Genomic DNA, 18,797 nt, shown 5'->3' with positions numbered 1-18,797 from the left:
GAAAATTTGTCGTATTTACAAGGAATTATATGTAAGGATATAAACGCGTCTAAAAATGGTAACCAGTTTTTGGAGTACCATTATGTAACCAACATAAATTACCTATAGATGAAGTAACTCCTCAAATTTCTGAAATGTCAAAAAAAGTCAGCCAATTTTCGAGCTAGCCCAAACAAAAATCCTATGGACGGCCATGTAAGTCCTTGTCGATTGCTATTAAGTATATTTTGTTTTAAATAGTGTTATTATTTGTAATTTCTTATTTTCTAAATAATAAAGTCTCCCCCAAAATTGTTTTTGTGTTGACAGGTCACATATATTGGAACATTGGTCCCCAGTCAACACAAAACCAAGCTAGAATAATTTTTCTCAAAATTAAGTGTGCATTACTTTTGCATTCCTATCAACAAATTATTCTTGTTGACTCTGTGGGTGTGCCGCTAATTGCGATACTTAGAGTAGACAAAATGGATCCTCATAATATATGAATGATCAACTTATGGGTTTATTGAATTCGAAAGGGGTCAAATCGGATCTTTTAATTCTTTGGTATTTCCTAACTCCATCCTCGTAATTTGAATACAAAACTTACATTTGTATTCTTATACTCGTTCATTTCAATCAAAAAGTATTTTAAAGCGAATAAAGAGATTGAACTTTAGCCCTAATTCTTGGGTATCTTAATTCATCCTCGTAATTTGAATAATAAACCTATAATTGATTCAAATATGTCTATGAAATATTGGGCTGTTGCAATACATATATGAATTAAAAAAACGCATGATTGGGATTTTCTTATTTTTCTGATTTTTGTGACAGATTTTTTTTTATGTTGACACACCAGACATAAAATATGTATCTGTTACTTACTTCCCTTTGGGTGTCCTTAAATAATAATATCCTGTAAAAGAAGGAAGACGGAAAAGAAAAGGAGTCGGAAGAAAAGAGAATTGCCATGAATATATAATATTGTCTCATTTAATAGATCTCTGTAGTACGGTCTACAAGGTAGGACTCAAGGCATCCGTGGAAATCTCTCTCCTTATTAGTCCCTGAGGCATCTTTTTTTTCTTCTTCTTCTTCTCTTCTTTATTCAAAGGTTGTAAAAACAACAGCCTAATACTCATATTTATTCATGCTTTCTCTAATATACATACATATGTATGTATTTATAAGAAATGAACAGTTTCAAGAGAATTCTTGTGGTTAAATGAAGAATTACGATGACAAATTTTAAAAAGAAAAGTGTAATTATTATGATACTCAAAAAACCCCAAAAGACCTCTCATAACTTTATATTAGGTACTTGTTTTCATACTAATTAAATAATTGGCTAAGAAATCAAGAAATTGTAGGGGATCATCATCAGATAGATGCTTTCTAAAACAGTTTTTTTTTTCTTTAAAGATATATATATATACAGGGTTTTCCATACCTAAAACTCAAAGACTATGGTTTGTATCAGAGCTGTATCTAACTAAAATATCCGTGTAGTTTAAAGAGTCTTTAAAAGTTTTGGGAGCGATTTTCAGAGAAAGAAAGCACATTTTTAAGATCTTAGATTGAAGAAAATTGTACTTTTTCATTTTGTTTTTGCTCTGCTGGGTAATGTTTACTATCGAAAAGGTTTATTTGAAAAATTTATTTTATATATATATATATATATTAAAACCCCGTTTATTAATGTTACCAAGATGACCGGTGAAAAAAAGAGATGCAATTTTTATGGTAGACAAAATTGACGAGCCTTGATAAGCCTTGGATTTTTTGCCTAATGTATCTAACAGGGAGGGACACTTTATATTGCACTTCTTTTTAGAAGTAAATATATAAGTATTAAGTAATAACAGATTCATTCATTCCGTACGCAGAGACTGCGTCGATTGACCCCTTTGTGGAACAAACACATTCCCAAATGACCACTTGACCAACAGACACGTTAAAAAAGAATTTTCTACAACACCGATACGATACAGATATTGAATATTTTGTTCCATATATCGGTTTTACGATTTCCATCCGATATATCAACTACAATTACCCTTATTCTAATCAATACACTGAATTCTAGCCTATACATTACAAAACTTTTTATGGCAAATGTGTTCAAAATTGTTTTTTCCCCATTCCTGCATTTCATTTGCAGTGTGAGCTGGAACAAAAAGCCCCCTCTCGCAAAATGTATGACTGTGGTAACAAATCACATACCTTCACTCTAAGTAACTTGGTGCGGACAATTTAGGGGCCTTTTTTTATAGATATAATGGCGGGAGTATCCGGCATTGTTTGGAGTTATTAGGCGTCGATGAAGAGACCATTTTTTTTATAATATACAAGATAATTCACCGACAAATTTTCAATATGACTCTCCCTTTTTCATTTGCAAACTCAGCCGTAATACTTAAATTCTCTCTTTTCAAGAATGAAATAGTAATAGTTGCTTGAGAAAGTAAAAAAGCACTGTTTAGATTGCCAACAAAAAAAAACATCCACTAAAAAATGTTTGCAATTAGTAAGCCTAAATTTATACTCTATTTTTTCTTCTTTTTTTATGCTACGTGCTGAGCTATAGCTACACACGCGCGTTGCTACATTGACATTTCTTAGATCTAGTAGTAACGCTAAAAAATGATGCATTTTCAAATATCCTGGAGGACAAACTTTACTTTATTAATACTGATTAGCAGTAGTATCCGGCGTCGACGAAAAGTCAAACTTTGCTTTAACAATATGGAAGATGACTCCTCAATAAATCTTATGTTGAACTATATGTTTTTCATGAGCACACTTACTTATTTAAACGCCTGACAGATGCTATTCATTTGTAAATACCGGGTCTATGCTTCACTCTAAGATACACTCAAAAATGGCTTTACGGAAAACATACAAATATACACACAGACAAACTTTTAGGATGAGAAGATACGTACCTTTTATTCTGGTTGTTGAAGAAATGCAATAATTGAAGATGGAGAATAGGAGGATTGATATTGGGATCCAATTTCTTAAAAACATTTTCTGTTTGTCTTTTTGTGTTATTTTTAATCAGTTGGTTTTTTGGGGGAGGTTATTTTTTTTAAAAATAAAAGTTTTTTCCCTTGCTTTTTTTTCTGTTTCTCTCTCTCTTTCTTTCCTTCTATGTGTTTTTTCTTCAATTGGATGTAATGAAGGTAGCAAACAAATAACAATTAAGAAAACTTTTGCAATTGATTTTTTTTTTTTTTCAATTCCTTGTGTATGATTCACATATTGTATTTTTTTCCCCCTCTCCTTCGTTTGTGATATGTTCTGTCTGATTTTTATCCAAGAAGGAAATTCATCAATAATTATCCTCGTAGTTTTTCATAATGATTAAGACAGATAGAGGGAGATCAAGGTACGTGAGTCCTTATTTCTTGAATGATTGAGCATGTCTATGACGTAAAAATAGTTTTATTTACTTTCTTGATAGAATTTGTCTACGTGAGTTGATTGAAGGTTTCTTTTTGAACCCTAAAAAAAAAAAAGAATGCATTTTATATATATCAAAAAATCATAGGGAATAAAAAAGTAATAATGGATCATTTAGCAAGTTATGCAAACAAAAAGACTACATTTCGAACTGATTGCTTAGCCTTGCCCACCAATACAGCCAATTCAGAGCTTGAAATACTTCTTTTTTAATCATTATTCATGATGAAAATCGTGTATATTTTGGGCATGTTAAAAGAAAAGTAGACTGAAAATTATAATACTATTCCTGATAATTAAAAGAAAGTTTTGGAGGAGAGCAGCTTAGCTGTCATGACGCTTCATTAAATAAGCTACAAGCAGCTGTGATGAGGGAGGAAGGGAGAGAGAAATAAACAAAGACATTGGCAAGAATGTCTCCGATATCTATCCTCAATTCTACTCTGATTCCAATCAGGCCTTACACTATTTTTGAATATAATTGAATACATTTAGGAAAAGAAGTTCACTACTCAGGAATTAAATAATAATGACACTGCTAAGGAAAAGAAAATTCATTCTTCAGAGTATCAATTTAAAAAAACGGGGCAACTAAAAAATTTACTTCAATAATTATGATCATTATTCTTGACTCTATCTTCCTCATGGCATTCATGTTAAGTAATCATTCTTTTCCTGAGTTTCTCTTGTTAGCTGTTAAATAAACTCATACAATCTGAAACAGATCCCTGCAGGCTCAGACAAGTCGGCCTTCATCGAGTATGAATATGTTTATACAGGGTAGGGAAAATTGAAGGATAATGTATATTACAATTTATGTTCCTAAATTAAATCAGGGATTTACAAATTGTAAAGCAATCACTTAAACCAAACACCTCTAATCTGTCCTTGATGAGGAACTCCTTGTCCATGTTGGCCAATATCTAGAAAGTCAACAGTGCTATGTGCATGTTTATTGGACTCTTTCACCAAGATGCAACACACAGAGTTGTCCGAGGGGCTCATATCTGGGACATTAGGAGGCTATATTTTCTTTGACCAAAATCTGAAGGTCTTAAAAATGTTGAGTTTTTCAGAATGAATCCAGTTCAAATTAACCGATTCGTACAAATAGTATGTATGTAGCATGACAGTGAAAATGTTAACATCAATCAATTTAAGCTCTCAATCATAATTATAAATGGAATTATGTATGTACTTGGAGGCACACAAAGATGGCCGAACGGTATTCGTACTCGGAAAACATCTCAAAGATTTTGTACTCTCTCTTGTTGTCAACAGCAATCCCTTTATGGGTAATTGGCATCAAATCAGGGCTTCACAACTTCTTCCTGGTACTCATTGGGCCCCACACTGAGTCAAAGAAGTCTTAATTGACAATCTTGTTGTATCTTCCACTTCTTGGAGAGCCTCTCACCGCTGTTAATGATCCTCATGAGTCCTAGTGTTGTGTCGGTTCTTATTTAGGACCGAGGACTGCGGTCCAGTCCAGTCCTACTTGTCAGTCCTTAAAGAAGGTAAAATCGATCCCTCGTGACGTCAATGAGGGGTTTTTTCCTCTTTTTATTATTCCATTATTTATTAATATAATAAATTATATAACTAAATAATAATTAGATAGGTTCGTGTTGTATGTACTTTTTAATATTATATTGTTTGCAAGATATGCGCAATAATCTTAATACATATTTCATATATCTTATTTGGCTTAATAAACCATCGATATTTATATAAAAAATTACAAGGACCTGTACCAAGAGCTGACGGTCCTAAGGACCGATAGGACCGGTCTAAGACTGGACCAGACCAAATGAATAAAGCCCAACACAACACTACTCATGACCTTACGGACAAGCTCGCAGGACAATTTACAATGTCCGTGAAGCCCTTTACAAAGTGATGGCCTAAGAGAAGATATTCAATCCGTTGTTTTTTTTTACTCCAATGCCATTGTTTGTTGACGTATCACAATTGATAATAGATCTGTGTATTAAAGCTGATCCTTTTTGAAAGAGTTTTTTTTTTTTTTAATAATCCAACATCGATTGCAAGTAATAATGGAATTTATGGAGCTTCAATTTGGGTGGGTATGATTAGCTTACGAAGACAATATATAATTCAGTTATATTTAAGGAACGTTTTAGACTAGACTGACCTAGGAAACTAGGGCCCCACACAGCACTACATACTACTGGGTGTTATGTATTTAAAAAAAAACATATATATATGACTATATGAAAACATATAGTCATATTTATATTTATGTCTACCAAAATATGAAATTTTTAGGCTTAAGAATAATCCCAATCCTTTTAATATAAAATGGTTTCTGTTGAGGGAGGGATATATGTATATGTAGATTCCTGACCGAATAATAAGTTTGTACAATATTGTACATATATTTTTGTTTCTTCAGCAAATCTTATTTGAAAAGAACTTCTTTTCCCCATGCATTTTTTTTTGTCTTGAATTTTAAAAAGTATCATATTTAAAGATTATGTGGATGTCTACATAGATATGATAAGTTTTAAAATGCAATGGACAATCTGTTTTGATATGTACATTGTACATATCAAAACCCCTGACAGATTTGAGTGGATTGTAGAATTAAAAGTGTTCGGGGTTTAGTAGGAAATGTCTTCCTTCCTTTTGGAAATCGGTTGTCACTCTTTAATTTTATGTTTATTTGTGGATTTTGATATATGTCTGTCTGTAGTATTCATATATACTGCAGACAGGTTTGGAGGGTGCAAAGGGAAGATGATTTAACATCAATGTAGTCCCATATGCACATGGCTTTCCCTAAAAGTTGTGTGCACATATTCAAAGGACTTTTGTAGACAGAGGTACGTGCTGGGATGTGTTGGAGGGTCTAAATAATATGGATTCCTAAGAAGAATCCCAAAGAAACATTCTTTATTTGCAAGTATAGTGTGAGATGTAAAATTATAGACTTTCTATAATTAAAAAATGGGGTAAACTGTACCAACTAAGAAAAGGAGTAGAGGCTTTATCAGAGACTTCTTCATAGATGTATCCTTCTATTTTACAAAATGACTTCCCCTTGTCCTCTACCATGATCTTCAACCTGGGCCTAAACGTGCTGCAACACCTTTTTTGATGAGGGCGTCGGACATGGCCACCCACTGATGCTCGACAAAGGGCTTGAGGTCATCCAATTTGCGTTGAGGGGTAGCAGAGGCTCTCTTCTCGAATACATCCCAAATGACATAGTCCAAAGGGAAACAGTTTGGGAAGGAGGATGGCTAAATTATTTAACTTAGTCAACGATTTCTGGCCTCTCGTTACCCAGTTGGCCTTGGTTGCTGTTAAAAACAGTAGCCCATGTCGTAATGGTACATAATCCTTCACATACATCCTCATAGATCTAATCACTGGCATGGAGAGCCTTGGCATGATGCCTCATCTGATGACTGCAGTGTCCACGTCCTTCATGATCTCGATTTTTCGGTGTCTACTGCTGCCAAGGGACCTCACAAGGCTCTGACCTGAAGCCACCATACTTTTAATCTAGTAAAAAACAATACTCCAGGAGTACCCTATGACTATCATGTCTCCTCCACACTCACTTGGCCTTGCAGCAAATCAGAGACTCTTTACCTTTAGCCTCAATGCTGAAAACTGTTTGTTTTTATTGACTAGTAACCGAAGTAATTACTACATTTCATAATACATCCTAGTATTTTAACATACTCATCCTTATGTAGTCCAGATTGATTTAAAGTAAAGTACACGATTTGACCTCGCACACTGTAGATGGCATCGCTGTGTGCAACAAAGCTTTAAAGCAAATGTCTAAATATAATTCCCTATGTCACAACTTTTTTGATGTCGAATATTACTTTATAGTTAACTATGTAATCTCCACGAATTTACCATTTCACTGAATTAGCAAGGTGAATTCTGCTAAGTGAAGAGAAAGTTTACAAAAAATGATAAAGTGACGTCATCTTTGGAATCATTAAAAACGGCCATCTTGCGTAGGAATCTACTCAAACTAACAGATGTGTTTCGACACTTGATCTATAGCTTTAGTTTGTAAAGGGATTTTTTGCTACTATAAACCAGTATTATGAAGCTATTAGTTGACTTTTATTTGCACTCAATTTTTTTTATGTTTGCCAGTGAATTGTAAGCAAATAATTAATGATTTTTTGCTAAGTATATGAAAATTATGTTACGTAAGCTTTTTTGATCTGGGTGTTAATATTTTTTAGTGCTTAATTGTCGGTCTTTTGAATTTTTTCTAAGACTGCCGATTGTTTATTAAGCTAAATTAGATATATATGTATTAAGAGCATTGTACATTTTTTGCAAAAATCATTATAATGCAATATAATCAGAGCATATCTAAGTCAACTACTTTATAACGGCATAATTTAAAAAAAGTCAGAAGGACGTCACGAGGGATCTATTTTACATTCTTTAAGAAACAACAAGTTGGACTGGACTGATCTGTAGTCACCGGTTCCCAATAAGGACCGACACAGCACTAGTTGTAGAATCATGTATTAGATATTTGCAAATTGAATGGAAACAACGGTTGTCGCCCTATTCAAAAATAAGCTTGTCAACAAGGAAGGCAAGGATTAACATGTTCAGATGTTATATTTATTCACTCTCTCAACCTTTTCTTCCAACTATTAGACCATTCCCAATTTGAGAGTAGTAGAGAATTTTTCTGCCTAACAAGGGATCATTCAAATTGTACAACCAATTTTACAGTTTAATGACGTCATCATAGTAAATTGATTGAAACTCAAATTTTGCTATAGTCCAAAAATGTACAATAATATTGAATATTAAGCTGACTTGAAAAGCATGTTGTATACCTAGATTGGTAGAAAATATGACCTATTATAGTATGCAAAAAAAAAAAAAAAAATACAAAACATGACAAGGTAACTATGAAATATGTTCGTTATTTAGAATGCACTGCACAGGCCTGGAGGAGAAAGACGGAAAGCAAAAGTGTTCAAGACATAGTAAGTAGAAACCTACAAGCTCATAAAAAAACTCAAGACGCTTTAATGCAACAGTTTTATTCGAAAAACCAAGGAGTTTTTAAATGTGGTGAAATGGACACGCAACTTCAACTTTATACGTCGTGTGAAATGACGAAATACTTCAGGCATCTTGAATCCAAGATCCTTGCAAAATTAAAATGAAGGGAAAGGGCATGGACTCTCCTTTTCGGGCCTATGGAAGGAGACAGGGAGGTGGCCATAGCAACAAGAAATTTATTAGTTTTCATTTAAAAAATCAATCATGATTAATAAAATGGATGGATGCACGAGACCCTTGGAGACGCTGAAATGTAGCCTGGATTTTTAACTCATATCAATTGGATATTTTAATGAAGGGATATGGTTCCTACTTGACAACCCAATTTAAGAAAGCTTCTTAAAAGACCAATAATTTGGTTCAAAGAATTCCAGACGAAGTCCAGAATCATCCCAACGCGGAAGTGTGAACGCCTCTTTTATTATTTAAAGCTATCCTATGTCCTATTAATTAGATATCGTTTGTTTTTGTTATACTATTTCAATATATTTTTTTTGAATAAAAAAAGCTGAAACATTTGGATGAATAAAAAAAAGGTAAATATGACAATTTGAAAATTGTTTAGAGGCTGGAATGACTAAAGATGTCCAAACTATCTAAATAAGATTTATTTGCATTTTCGACCTTGATTTGCATTTTTTTGCAATTTTGCATTTTTAAGCAGAAAATGTGTATTAGTGCAATCGTTCCACAGTAATATCCCTGATTACACTCTCTCTCTCTAAGTATTTCCCTCCAAAAGAATAGAGCTCTGTATCTTAGATTCCCAGCTCCTGTTTATCCTATCCATCTTGCCGCCAAATCTATTGATGTTTTTACAATCCATTTGCCCCTTTCTTGCCCAAGACCTCGCCATTATAATGACAAACTTCACGGTCCTAAATGGAAGCATCACTCAGCTCGAGGAAAGATTGTCTGGCCATCCACAAGTTTGCCCACAAGCTGGAGGAGATTCTCAAGAAGAACCCAGCGCTTGAGAATATGAGTATTATTAGTTTAGTGCTCTCTGTTGTAAATGTGTCTTGCGTGAAGGATTAATAAAGACCGATACAACAATACTCCTATGTTGATGATCAATCCTACTCCAAATCTATTCAGAACTTAAACAGTTTATAACTTCCTCACATATCCTTATTAGGGATGTTACTTTTGTTGAGGAAAAGATGAAATAATCAAGTTAGAACGTGTTTTTTAGTATATCTTTCAAATTAGCTTTAAGAAAGGTTTTCTTACTAGTCAAAGGGATTATTAATGGATGGACTCTCTTACATTTCAGAATAATTAATCATTTCGTAATTTCTAAATTATAATAATCAACTGTACTTATGAATGTATGTATAATATATGTATGACACATAGAAACCAAAGAAATGAAGAACAAAATCATATGATATAAACAAAAGTAAAATGAAATCCGAATTTTAAATCATGGTGTTGTATGAGAGGAGTAGTGGTCAAGAAGAAGCCTTTTTCTTTAAAAAAAAATAGTTAAATGTGTCACTCGTCCTTTTTCACACTCTGTCTCTCACCCCACACACACACACAAAAAAAAACACTCTAATTCCAACATATTAAATACTTTACATATTTCAAAATTGTAAATAAGGTTGCTATATTAATATATTCAAATCGTAAGATTTTACGCAGTTGAGTAATTCCTGGTCAGAGAAATGCGTAGAAAATATCTTTAGAGAAATAAGTACATAGAGGTGATTTGATTGCATCAATAATTGAGCAAAGGTATCAGCTGAAAAAATTAGTTTAGTATCGCAGTGGCGTCTATAGCCTCCCTAAATTTTTATCATATCTTATAATAGGTTGGGAAAAAAGCAATTTTGTATTCTCCCCCCCCCTACTTGTTTCTTTGCACTAAGTATATCTTGTTCATTATTGTTCACATCGGATCATGTGATAAAGCGTTGTGTGAGTGTATACTACAAACGCTTTTGTGACAGTATTGCGCTTTGCAAGTTCAGTCGTTAATTATCTTGCGTCGAGTACGGAGGTCTCAAAGGAGAATTGCCATATTTTACATTTTTACTACCTGAAAGGTAAAAACGCGTCGAAAGCTACCAGGAAAATTTTCATTGTATACAGGGCCGATTCACTTTTGCTTTGAGTTGCACAACATTGGTACGAGTAATTTCGTTCTGGTGTAGTGGTTGTGAATGATACACGACACACTGGCGGATCTGTTGTCGAAAATGTGGATAAAATCATGGATAATAGCGAGATAGACCGTCAGGCTAGTAGTCGTAGTATCGCCCTGGAGCTGAACATTGATCATAAAACCGTTTTGAACCATTTGCAGAAGGCAAGATACAAAAATTTACTCGAATAGGAGGGGAATCATGTTTTATCAAGACAACGTCAGGCCTTACAAATATTTGATGAGGCGCCAGAAGCTCCGGTCCGGAACCGGCATCAAATGACTACTAACTTTTCATATAAAGCATTGTAATAAAGCGAAAAATAGGAAAACACTTTTTCTCCAACCTGATTTGTAGGTATTTATGAGTCTGTTTTTAGTGTTATCACATAGAAAATCTAAAATAGTAGAGCAGATCAGTCTGAAATTTAGCAAATAAACACAATAAAATAACCAAACATGTTCCTTTGATATTTTTTGGGCCTTCGAGGTTATTAAGAACCTGTTTTTCTCTTTTGTTCATTATTTAATGGGTTGTCCTGGTGTTGACTTCTACCTCTGAAGTAAGAATTATTGCCCATCTTTCGTATAAATTGATTTATAAATGCAGAATAAAATAAACATATTTGAATTTAAATACAATTACAATATTTTCCCTGCACTCAATCTATTTAAAATCTAGAAAGTTCTCCGTCTTATAGCACTAATTCATTTTTTCTCCTCAAAAGCATTTAACAGCACACTGATATTATCAAGGGTCTTCATTCAGCTACACCATATGCATTCCACACCCTACTCCTCGCGCTCTTTTTTTCATTACAAACTACTCAACTCTAGTCATGACGTTCCATAAGATTAGCTACCCACAGTAGCTCTAAGAGATAATAAAAAAAACAAGGCCCCCTCCGTATCAAGCAAGGAGTAATCACTACGTTTTCAACCCTTAATTCTACTCTGATCTCAACAAGGACTTACACTTATAATTAAATCTCTTAGGTTCCTCAACCCGTTTATCCTATCAAGCCTACCCCTAAATCTATTGAGGTTTTTACAATTATTTTGCCTCTTTTGCCTCCCCTTAATAAAGTCAAACTTCCTAAAGGAGAGCATCACTCAGCTAGAGGAAAGATGTCCACTTGTCTATCATTAAAAAGGTACTTGAGAGCCGGACCATACTCAAGTTTGCACAAAGGCTGTAAGATATTCTGAAGAAGAAACCAGCATTTGAGAATATGAATAATATTTTTGCAGTGCTATCACGGGAGATTGTGATAGGCGTGAAGGAGAATCCCTGCATCATAGCCGGCTTCAACTGCGCCCCCATGACATCCATTTTCAGGGACCTTCTCACCAATCAGGGGAACAAGCAAACGGAAGACCACCTGAGGAAACAGATGATTATTCAGTAGAATTAGGGCTTTCTGGAATTAAAAATTATAATTTGATAGAAGTATTTAAAACCAATATCAACCCTATTTTATTGGAATTATTTGCATTTTTGCATTATCGGTGGTTTTTTTCTGCATTTTTCTGCATTATTTGGGCATCCCTACTTATAACTCCTCCAACAAATTATCAGAATATCCCCATAATTAGATTATCTCTCCTTAATAATGACAACAGCTTTAAAAATTTAAAAAACACTGTCCAGGTGACCAAAATCCCAACCTAAAAATACTTAGGACTTGCAACCCTAGCTAAACAACTCTTTTGACTATTTATGATGAAGTCGAAAAAAGTAAATACGTACATAAATAAATCAGAAGACGAAATAGAAGGGAAAAAATCTGGGTTAAAGATTCATTTCATGAATAAATCAATAATTGTAATAATATTTTGTCAAAGACGGTTTTTATTTATACAAGGTACATACATAGATATTTATGTGCGTATATTGAACTCCAATAATAATAGATTGATAAATGAGAAGGGATATTGGATCCATTCTAAGTAAGTAAGTAATGGATGAGACATAAAAACTATTAGTCATTAGTTTTGTGTGTCTAGTTCATGGAGACTCATGCCAGATGTCACGTTGTTACCTTTATTGTATCACACAACCTTGCTTAAGAATTAAAACCCTTAAATCCATTCGTATTTAGCCAATCCTTAACAAGGAAGTTATTCTAATTCAACCAATCAACCTTGGTTAGACTGATTTGAAGAAAAGAAGCAGAAAAATCGCCAGCTGACTGCAAAATAGTACACGGCATTGAATGGGGTTAATAGAACGTTTTCATTTGGGGACCATAAATAACCAAGATTTATAGCAAGGACAGCCATTTTTTATTAATATTTAGGAAAATAGTGAACATGTGGATGCAAAAATTGAGGCTTTTCACTACACACTACTTGGATTTATTATAATATCACTCTGCATCATTGACATCATGCAGTATTCAATGAAGGTAATTAGTCTTTTTTATTCTTACAGCCATTTGATTGAGTTTTATCAGGATTTATTTGAAATTTGTTCAATTATCGAAGTGAAAATGTCAACTTTGAGCCCTCAAGATTGTGTTTCCTTCAATTATAGTGAAATTAATGCCGTTACTGAAAACGGTTCTATACATATAAATATAGGAGAGTGGTCTGAAAAGTTTCCGACCTAACAAAGATAAATTATATTTTTTTCATTTCTGATTTTTCAATATAGTCTCCTTGTAGAATTCTTCCAGCGATGCTTCCATCTCTATAACTCTTCCAAATATTACTTAGGACTTTACTCTGCAAAATAATTGTTGCAAAGTAAGAATCTTAGTCCTCCAAGGTCAATTTTTAGATGAGGGGACAAAAATATATACTTGGGGCTATATTTGGTGAGTAAGGCGGATGGTCAAGGCGTTCAACCAGCGATTCCGGGATTTTCGCCATAGCAACATTTTTTACATTTTCACTAAAACCCTCACATCAACTCACTCAAACGACATTTTTACATAACAGCTGCGCGTCCAAAATGCGCGAAACTTTGGTGAGTAATTGACAACAGATACTAGATGAACGTGACTAGTTTTTATTTACAAATGCTGCCATCTTCATGTTGAGGTCGGAAACTTTTCAGACCACGCTAGTGTATATATTTTCTTTATTAATATAAAAGATAACTTCCCCAGAAAACATTTTCTCTTTTTATGAGGATCCTCACACGTAGCTACTCAATACTTAGATGGTCTCTTCTCGGTTATAAAAGAATAATGATAACAACAGCTGTAGAAAATAAAAAACATTGTTCCAGTTCTCTCGAGACAATCAAATAAGCTTTTCTTTATTAATATAGATGTATACAGAACCACTCTGAGTAGGTACAAGGATTTATTTCCCAGGATCTCGTTTACCCGGGATTTATCAAGATTTGACAACTAACAGACATTCCCAACACAAAATTATTTCCTTGACAATCAAGGATAGTTCATGAGCCCCTGTCCCGTCCTAAGTCTTAATAATGCGTCCAAATTGGGATAAAGAGACTATGGGTTGCTTTTCTAGGATCTTGGGATCTTATTTCCCCGGTATTTATCCGGCTTTTACACCTACAAGAAATGTCTGAGACATCATGAATTGAACAATTTCGTCATTGTCCACGAGTATATATTATGTAAGCTTATTCCTTTATTCAATTCATTAAATGCAAAGTTGAAAAAATATTCTTTTAGATTCACTTGAGATAAAGTTTTTGAGGATAGATACTACAGAGTATAAACAATGCATCAATTACAAATATTGATGCCAAATGAAGCATCTATAACAGACCAACAAATTAATCACAAAAGTCAAGAAAAATAATTCTTTTAAATTCCATATTCAATTATGGGAGTACTTGACAGACTAATCACGAATCTGTATTTAGTTTTTTTGGTATCAAATTTGGATTATGAGAATTTTCGAATTGAAATTTTAGAGTATTTTTAGTTATTTTCTATAAATGAGAGTCAACTTTTGGCTTGGTAAAAAAATGAATAATCTACATAAATAAATCAACTTTATTTAGATTGTAAAATCAGAAAATATAGCTTCATAGAAACATTTCTATGGGGAAATGTAATTACTTTACAAAAATTCAACGAGTATATAAATGACGTTTTGATTTATATACTACCCCACCCCGACAAAAGAGCCCAACTAACATTTTTGGCTGAAAAGTAGTTTTACTGTGTAGCATGTCATCAGGAATCAAATCCATGGACAATGACAAAAATTATGACAAAAGGACCCAATTGCTTATATTCTTCTACTAGATAAAATTAATAATAGACTTACTCAAAGCACCTAACAAGATAATGACATCTTTAAGCACTCTCAAATGTTTTTCCTTCAATAACTCAGAACCATCAAAATGTCACTTGGTATAAGTCACACCATTATTCCTGATTCCATAAATTTTCTACAATACAGCTGTTTTTTTTTTTAAATAATAATTGTTCTACCTTGAACTGTCTAAGAATCAATGACCAATCTAATGTCAAAAACTAAGGTCATGCTGTACTTTTCTTTTTTTTTCATAATAAGAATAAAATATAATTTATGACATCAGTTTTGTTTAGCCAACTGATTGCTTTTCAATGAAATATTATACAGGGTTGATCTAATCCAGTGGTACAGTTAATTTAAATGTAAATAAATCGGAAATTTATTCGTCGATTGTCATCAAACTCAGTGAAAGAAAGATTTTTGTTAATCAAGATTCATTTTTAAAGTTTCGACTCAATTAAAAACAAAGAAACCGAACAAAACATTGGAATTTTGAAGGTCCCTTCACGCGGCATGCCCCCCCCCATGGGCATATCCAAGGAGCTTATGTCAGCTTCAGTGAAACATGTCTTCAGAACAAAAAATTCATTGGCCAGCACAGGTCAAGACTGCCGCCTCATTTTTGTATAGAGGAAGGAGCGGATCTATACAAATGCTAACATTGAACTTCTGAATAAGAAAGTGCAGGAGAACAGTTTGTGGACAACTTAGTTTTCGCTCAAGCTCCATATCATCGCACCTCTAAGACCCAAACCTTCCTGAGAGACGGCTTTCCAGACTTTTGGGACATTAATATGTGGCTGTATCTAGATGCAGACCACAAGAGTGAAGAAGGAGTGGACCAAGCTCGAGGCTGACTACATAGTCAAGGCCTGTAAGGGATTTAGGCCTCGTATTGAAGCAATTTGAGCTGAAGGCACACATAATGAATAAAAGTTGTGCGGAGCACTATTTTAAGATGATTTTGTCAAAAAAATATCCTCACAAAACCTTTTGCTTAAATTTTATTCTTGAATAATTGAAAATAATATATGTGTACCCATTAGATATGATCAATCCTGTACTTGCATATCCTTGCATCGGTTTGTGACTAGTCAAATATTTATACAAATGCTAATTTATACGGTATTTAAGGCCTCATAACTCAAAGTTGGATGGAGTTACCGTTCCAAAACTTCCTTTCCGTCAATAATACCACATATAAAAATTAAGTCAAATCCATTCCTCTGTGGAAATGAATCACGGTGTGAGCTTAATATATAAAACTCCACTGTGTATCCATTAATATTTGGTTATGATATGTAATATTATTTTCTTTGTTTATACAATATATCAAGGAATTTGAGAAATTTCAGCTCTTAACCTTGAGAAATTTAAGCCCGAAATAAAAACAATTCAAGTCCATATTAACGAAATAAATACTCAAACCCCAGATTTGATATGATTTTTTATTTTAGCTATATTTTTTAACCTATATTTGATTTAAAATTCTTATACTGGGCCTGATATATTCTCTTTTACCCCTCTGTTAGTTAATTGGGATGTTATACACCCCAAGATTGATGAAAATGCTTCTAATTCATTTAAATCTACATTTATCATCAATACTTTTAAATATGCTCTTGGAACACTAAATCTTACTATATACAATTCATTATTTACCTGGATAATGGCTTCGTAGATTTTAAGTCAAATTTTAGTGAATTTGGTTTACTGTTCTATTTGTTAAACAAGACAACTTTAGGGGAAATCGTTCTAGCAGCTTACATGTGTGATTAATAATAAAATGTTTTATATTTTTTATCAGCTGATGAAAGCATCCATTTTTTTAATATGATGAACTTTGTTTTGACAGTCCCTCATGGAAATGTCAAAAAGTAAAAAAAAAAAACACTTTAATTCCCTAACTTTTAAATCGCTTACAAAACATAAAAAATATATTGCTTGTAAATATTGATAGTAATTCAGAAACCATTCAAACACACACACAAAACCCCTGGATTGCTTGAATGTTTATCTACATATATTTTCAAAGTTAGGAGGAAAGGAGAAAAAAACTGCCTCAGGGATTGCCTTTTTGTTTTGCTATCTGTTATTTGCTTATGGTTTTTTTTTTTAAATAAGATCATATTCGACAATGATTGAAATTGCCTTCACTTATTAGGGGAAAATGTCAATTAATTACCATTTTTTAAATATATTATTAACACGAGTCAAAGAAAAAATAATCTAGTTAATTTCATATTTAATTATATTGGTCCTTGATCCGTTGATTACGAATCTACAATTAGTTTTTGCATATCAAATACAGTGTTAAAGAGTTTTTGATATAATTTTTTGAGGATTTTTACACGTTTCAACCAATTTTTAAGCAAGAACAAAATTCAATAACTTTTAAAATTTTATGCAGAATTCAAATATGTGATTATATTTGACATACAAATATCAATTTTATAATATGTGGTTGAGAGGTTAAAAAAACATGATATTTCATAGGTTTTGTTTCAAAAAGTATCATGACTTGATTTTTCAACTCATTTTAAGCCTAAAGGACTTATTTGATGCGGAAATATTTAGGTTTTGATTTACAAAAGAGTATTTGGTTAATAGAATGTTTATTAGTGCTACAATATTGATTTAAGTTTAAATTTTTAAAATTCCGTTATAATGAATTATATCGTAATAAAAAATAAACAAATATATATAAATATTAATAGGTAAGGAATTGAGTTGTATATATGATGTAATCAACCTCTGATAATTGATTATTCCTAAATACACTTGAAATTAAATTAATATTGCTTGTGGTAAACTAGACCTTTTAAACACAAATACTCCTTCCAAAATAAAACCCTTAGTAATTACGTGTCAATTAAGTTCCTTTGGCGTAAAAAGTGTCGAAAAACCGAGTTATAACAAACAAAAACCTTAAAACAGGGTGGTTTTTTAACCTTTAAATTGCAATATCTCAAGATTGGATGATTCCATATCAAATATTGGCACATATTTGAACTTTGCATAAAATTTCGCAAAAAAATAATTACATTTTGTATGGAGTACTGATTTTTTACATACTCAAAAGTTGCCTCAAACCTATAATTAAGGTAAAAATACTCAAAAATTCCAAATTAAAAATTCTATAAAAAAGATTTGATACAAAAAAAAACTAGTTATAGGTTAATGATCAGCTTGTCAAGTACTATTAGAATTAAGAATGGAATGGAATGATCATTTGTAAAAAAGAGCCACCTTATGGATTAACAAATCTCACTTACCCCAAAAAAGCAATTTGATTGTTGATCCTTACTTAATACATTTTCCAGAAAAAAATATAGTATAAATAAATATTTATTCTTTAATTCGTACAAGACGACATATACTAAATTCTCACTCCTCGTTCGTTGTCCTTTTGCCTTTTTTTTTACCCCCAGTTACCCACGCATTTTTATTTTACTTGCGTTCTTCTCTTCCTCGCAAAAAAAAAAAGAAAAAGCAGTGAAACTGGAGAGTTTTTCGGTCTGCACGACGATTTTCTTCCTTTCTATCTTATTCAAAAGGCGAGCGCCCTCCCATTTCCCGCATTTTATTTATAATAAAATTTATACAATATATCTAAAAATAAAATTGAATTTCCATATGTTTGCCTTCATAATTGCAATGGTTTTTTCTCTTTTTTGGAGAGCATAGGAGCAATGAAATGCCTCTTACTTGACCACTCACCTACTAATCAATGCCTTGATTTATCTAAAGGCCCTTTTTTTTCCAATTGCCGCTCAAAATTTGGCGGAATCTTTGCGGAAATTATATGGGCGCTAGGATTTGGACAGTTTTTTTTGTTTTCCATGCACATACTTTGCTTTCTTAA

At 32.8% G+C, this 18,797-nt stretch overlaps 1 protein-coding gene across 1 annotated transcript in view; it reads right to left on the bottom strand.

Annotated features, from left to right (window-relative positions):
* LOC121125680 (lachesin) overlaps nucleotides 1-18,343 on the bottom strand; it is a 61,385-nt gene extending 43,042 nt beyond the window's left edge. The window contains exons 1-2 of the mRNA XM_040720882.2: nucleotides 18,208-18,343; nucleotides 2,931-3,492 (exon numbers count right to left, since the gene is read on the bottom strand). Coding sequence (XP_040576816.1) covers nucleotides 2,931-3,015 — 85 coding nt within the window. The 5' untranslated portion in view covers nucleotides 3,016-3,492; nucleotides 18,208-18,343. The remainder of the gene's footprint in view (nucleotides 1-2,930; nucleotides 3,493-18,207) is intronic.
* Nucleotides 18,344-18,797: the final 454 nt, after the last annotated feature.

This window comes from Lepeophtheirus salmonis, chromosome 10 (genome assembly GCF_016086655.4).
Source record: "Lepeophtheirus salmonis chromosome 10, UVic_Lsal_1.4, whole genome shotgun sequence".
Taxonomy (NCBI): domain Eukaryota; kingdom Metazoa; phylum Arthropoda; class Copepoda; order Siphonostomatoida; family Caligidae; genus Lepeophtheirus; species Lepeophtheirus salmonis.
The sequence above is the reverse complement of the archived record's forward strand: the minus strand, read 5'-3'. Positions and strand labels throughout refer to the sequence as shown.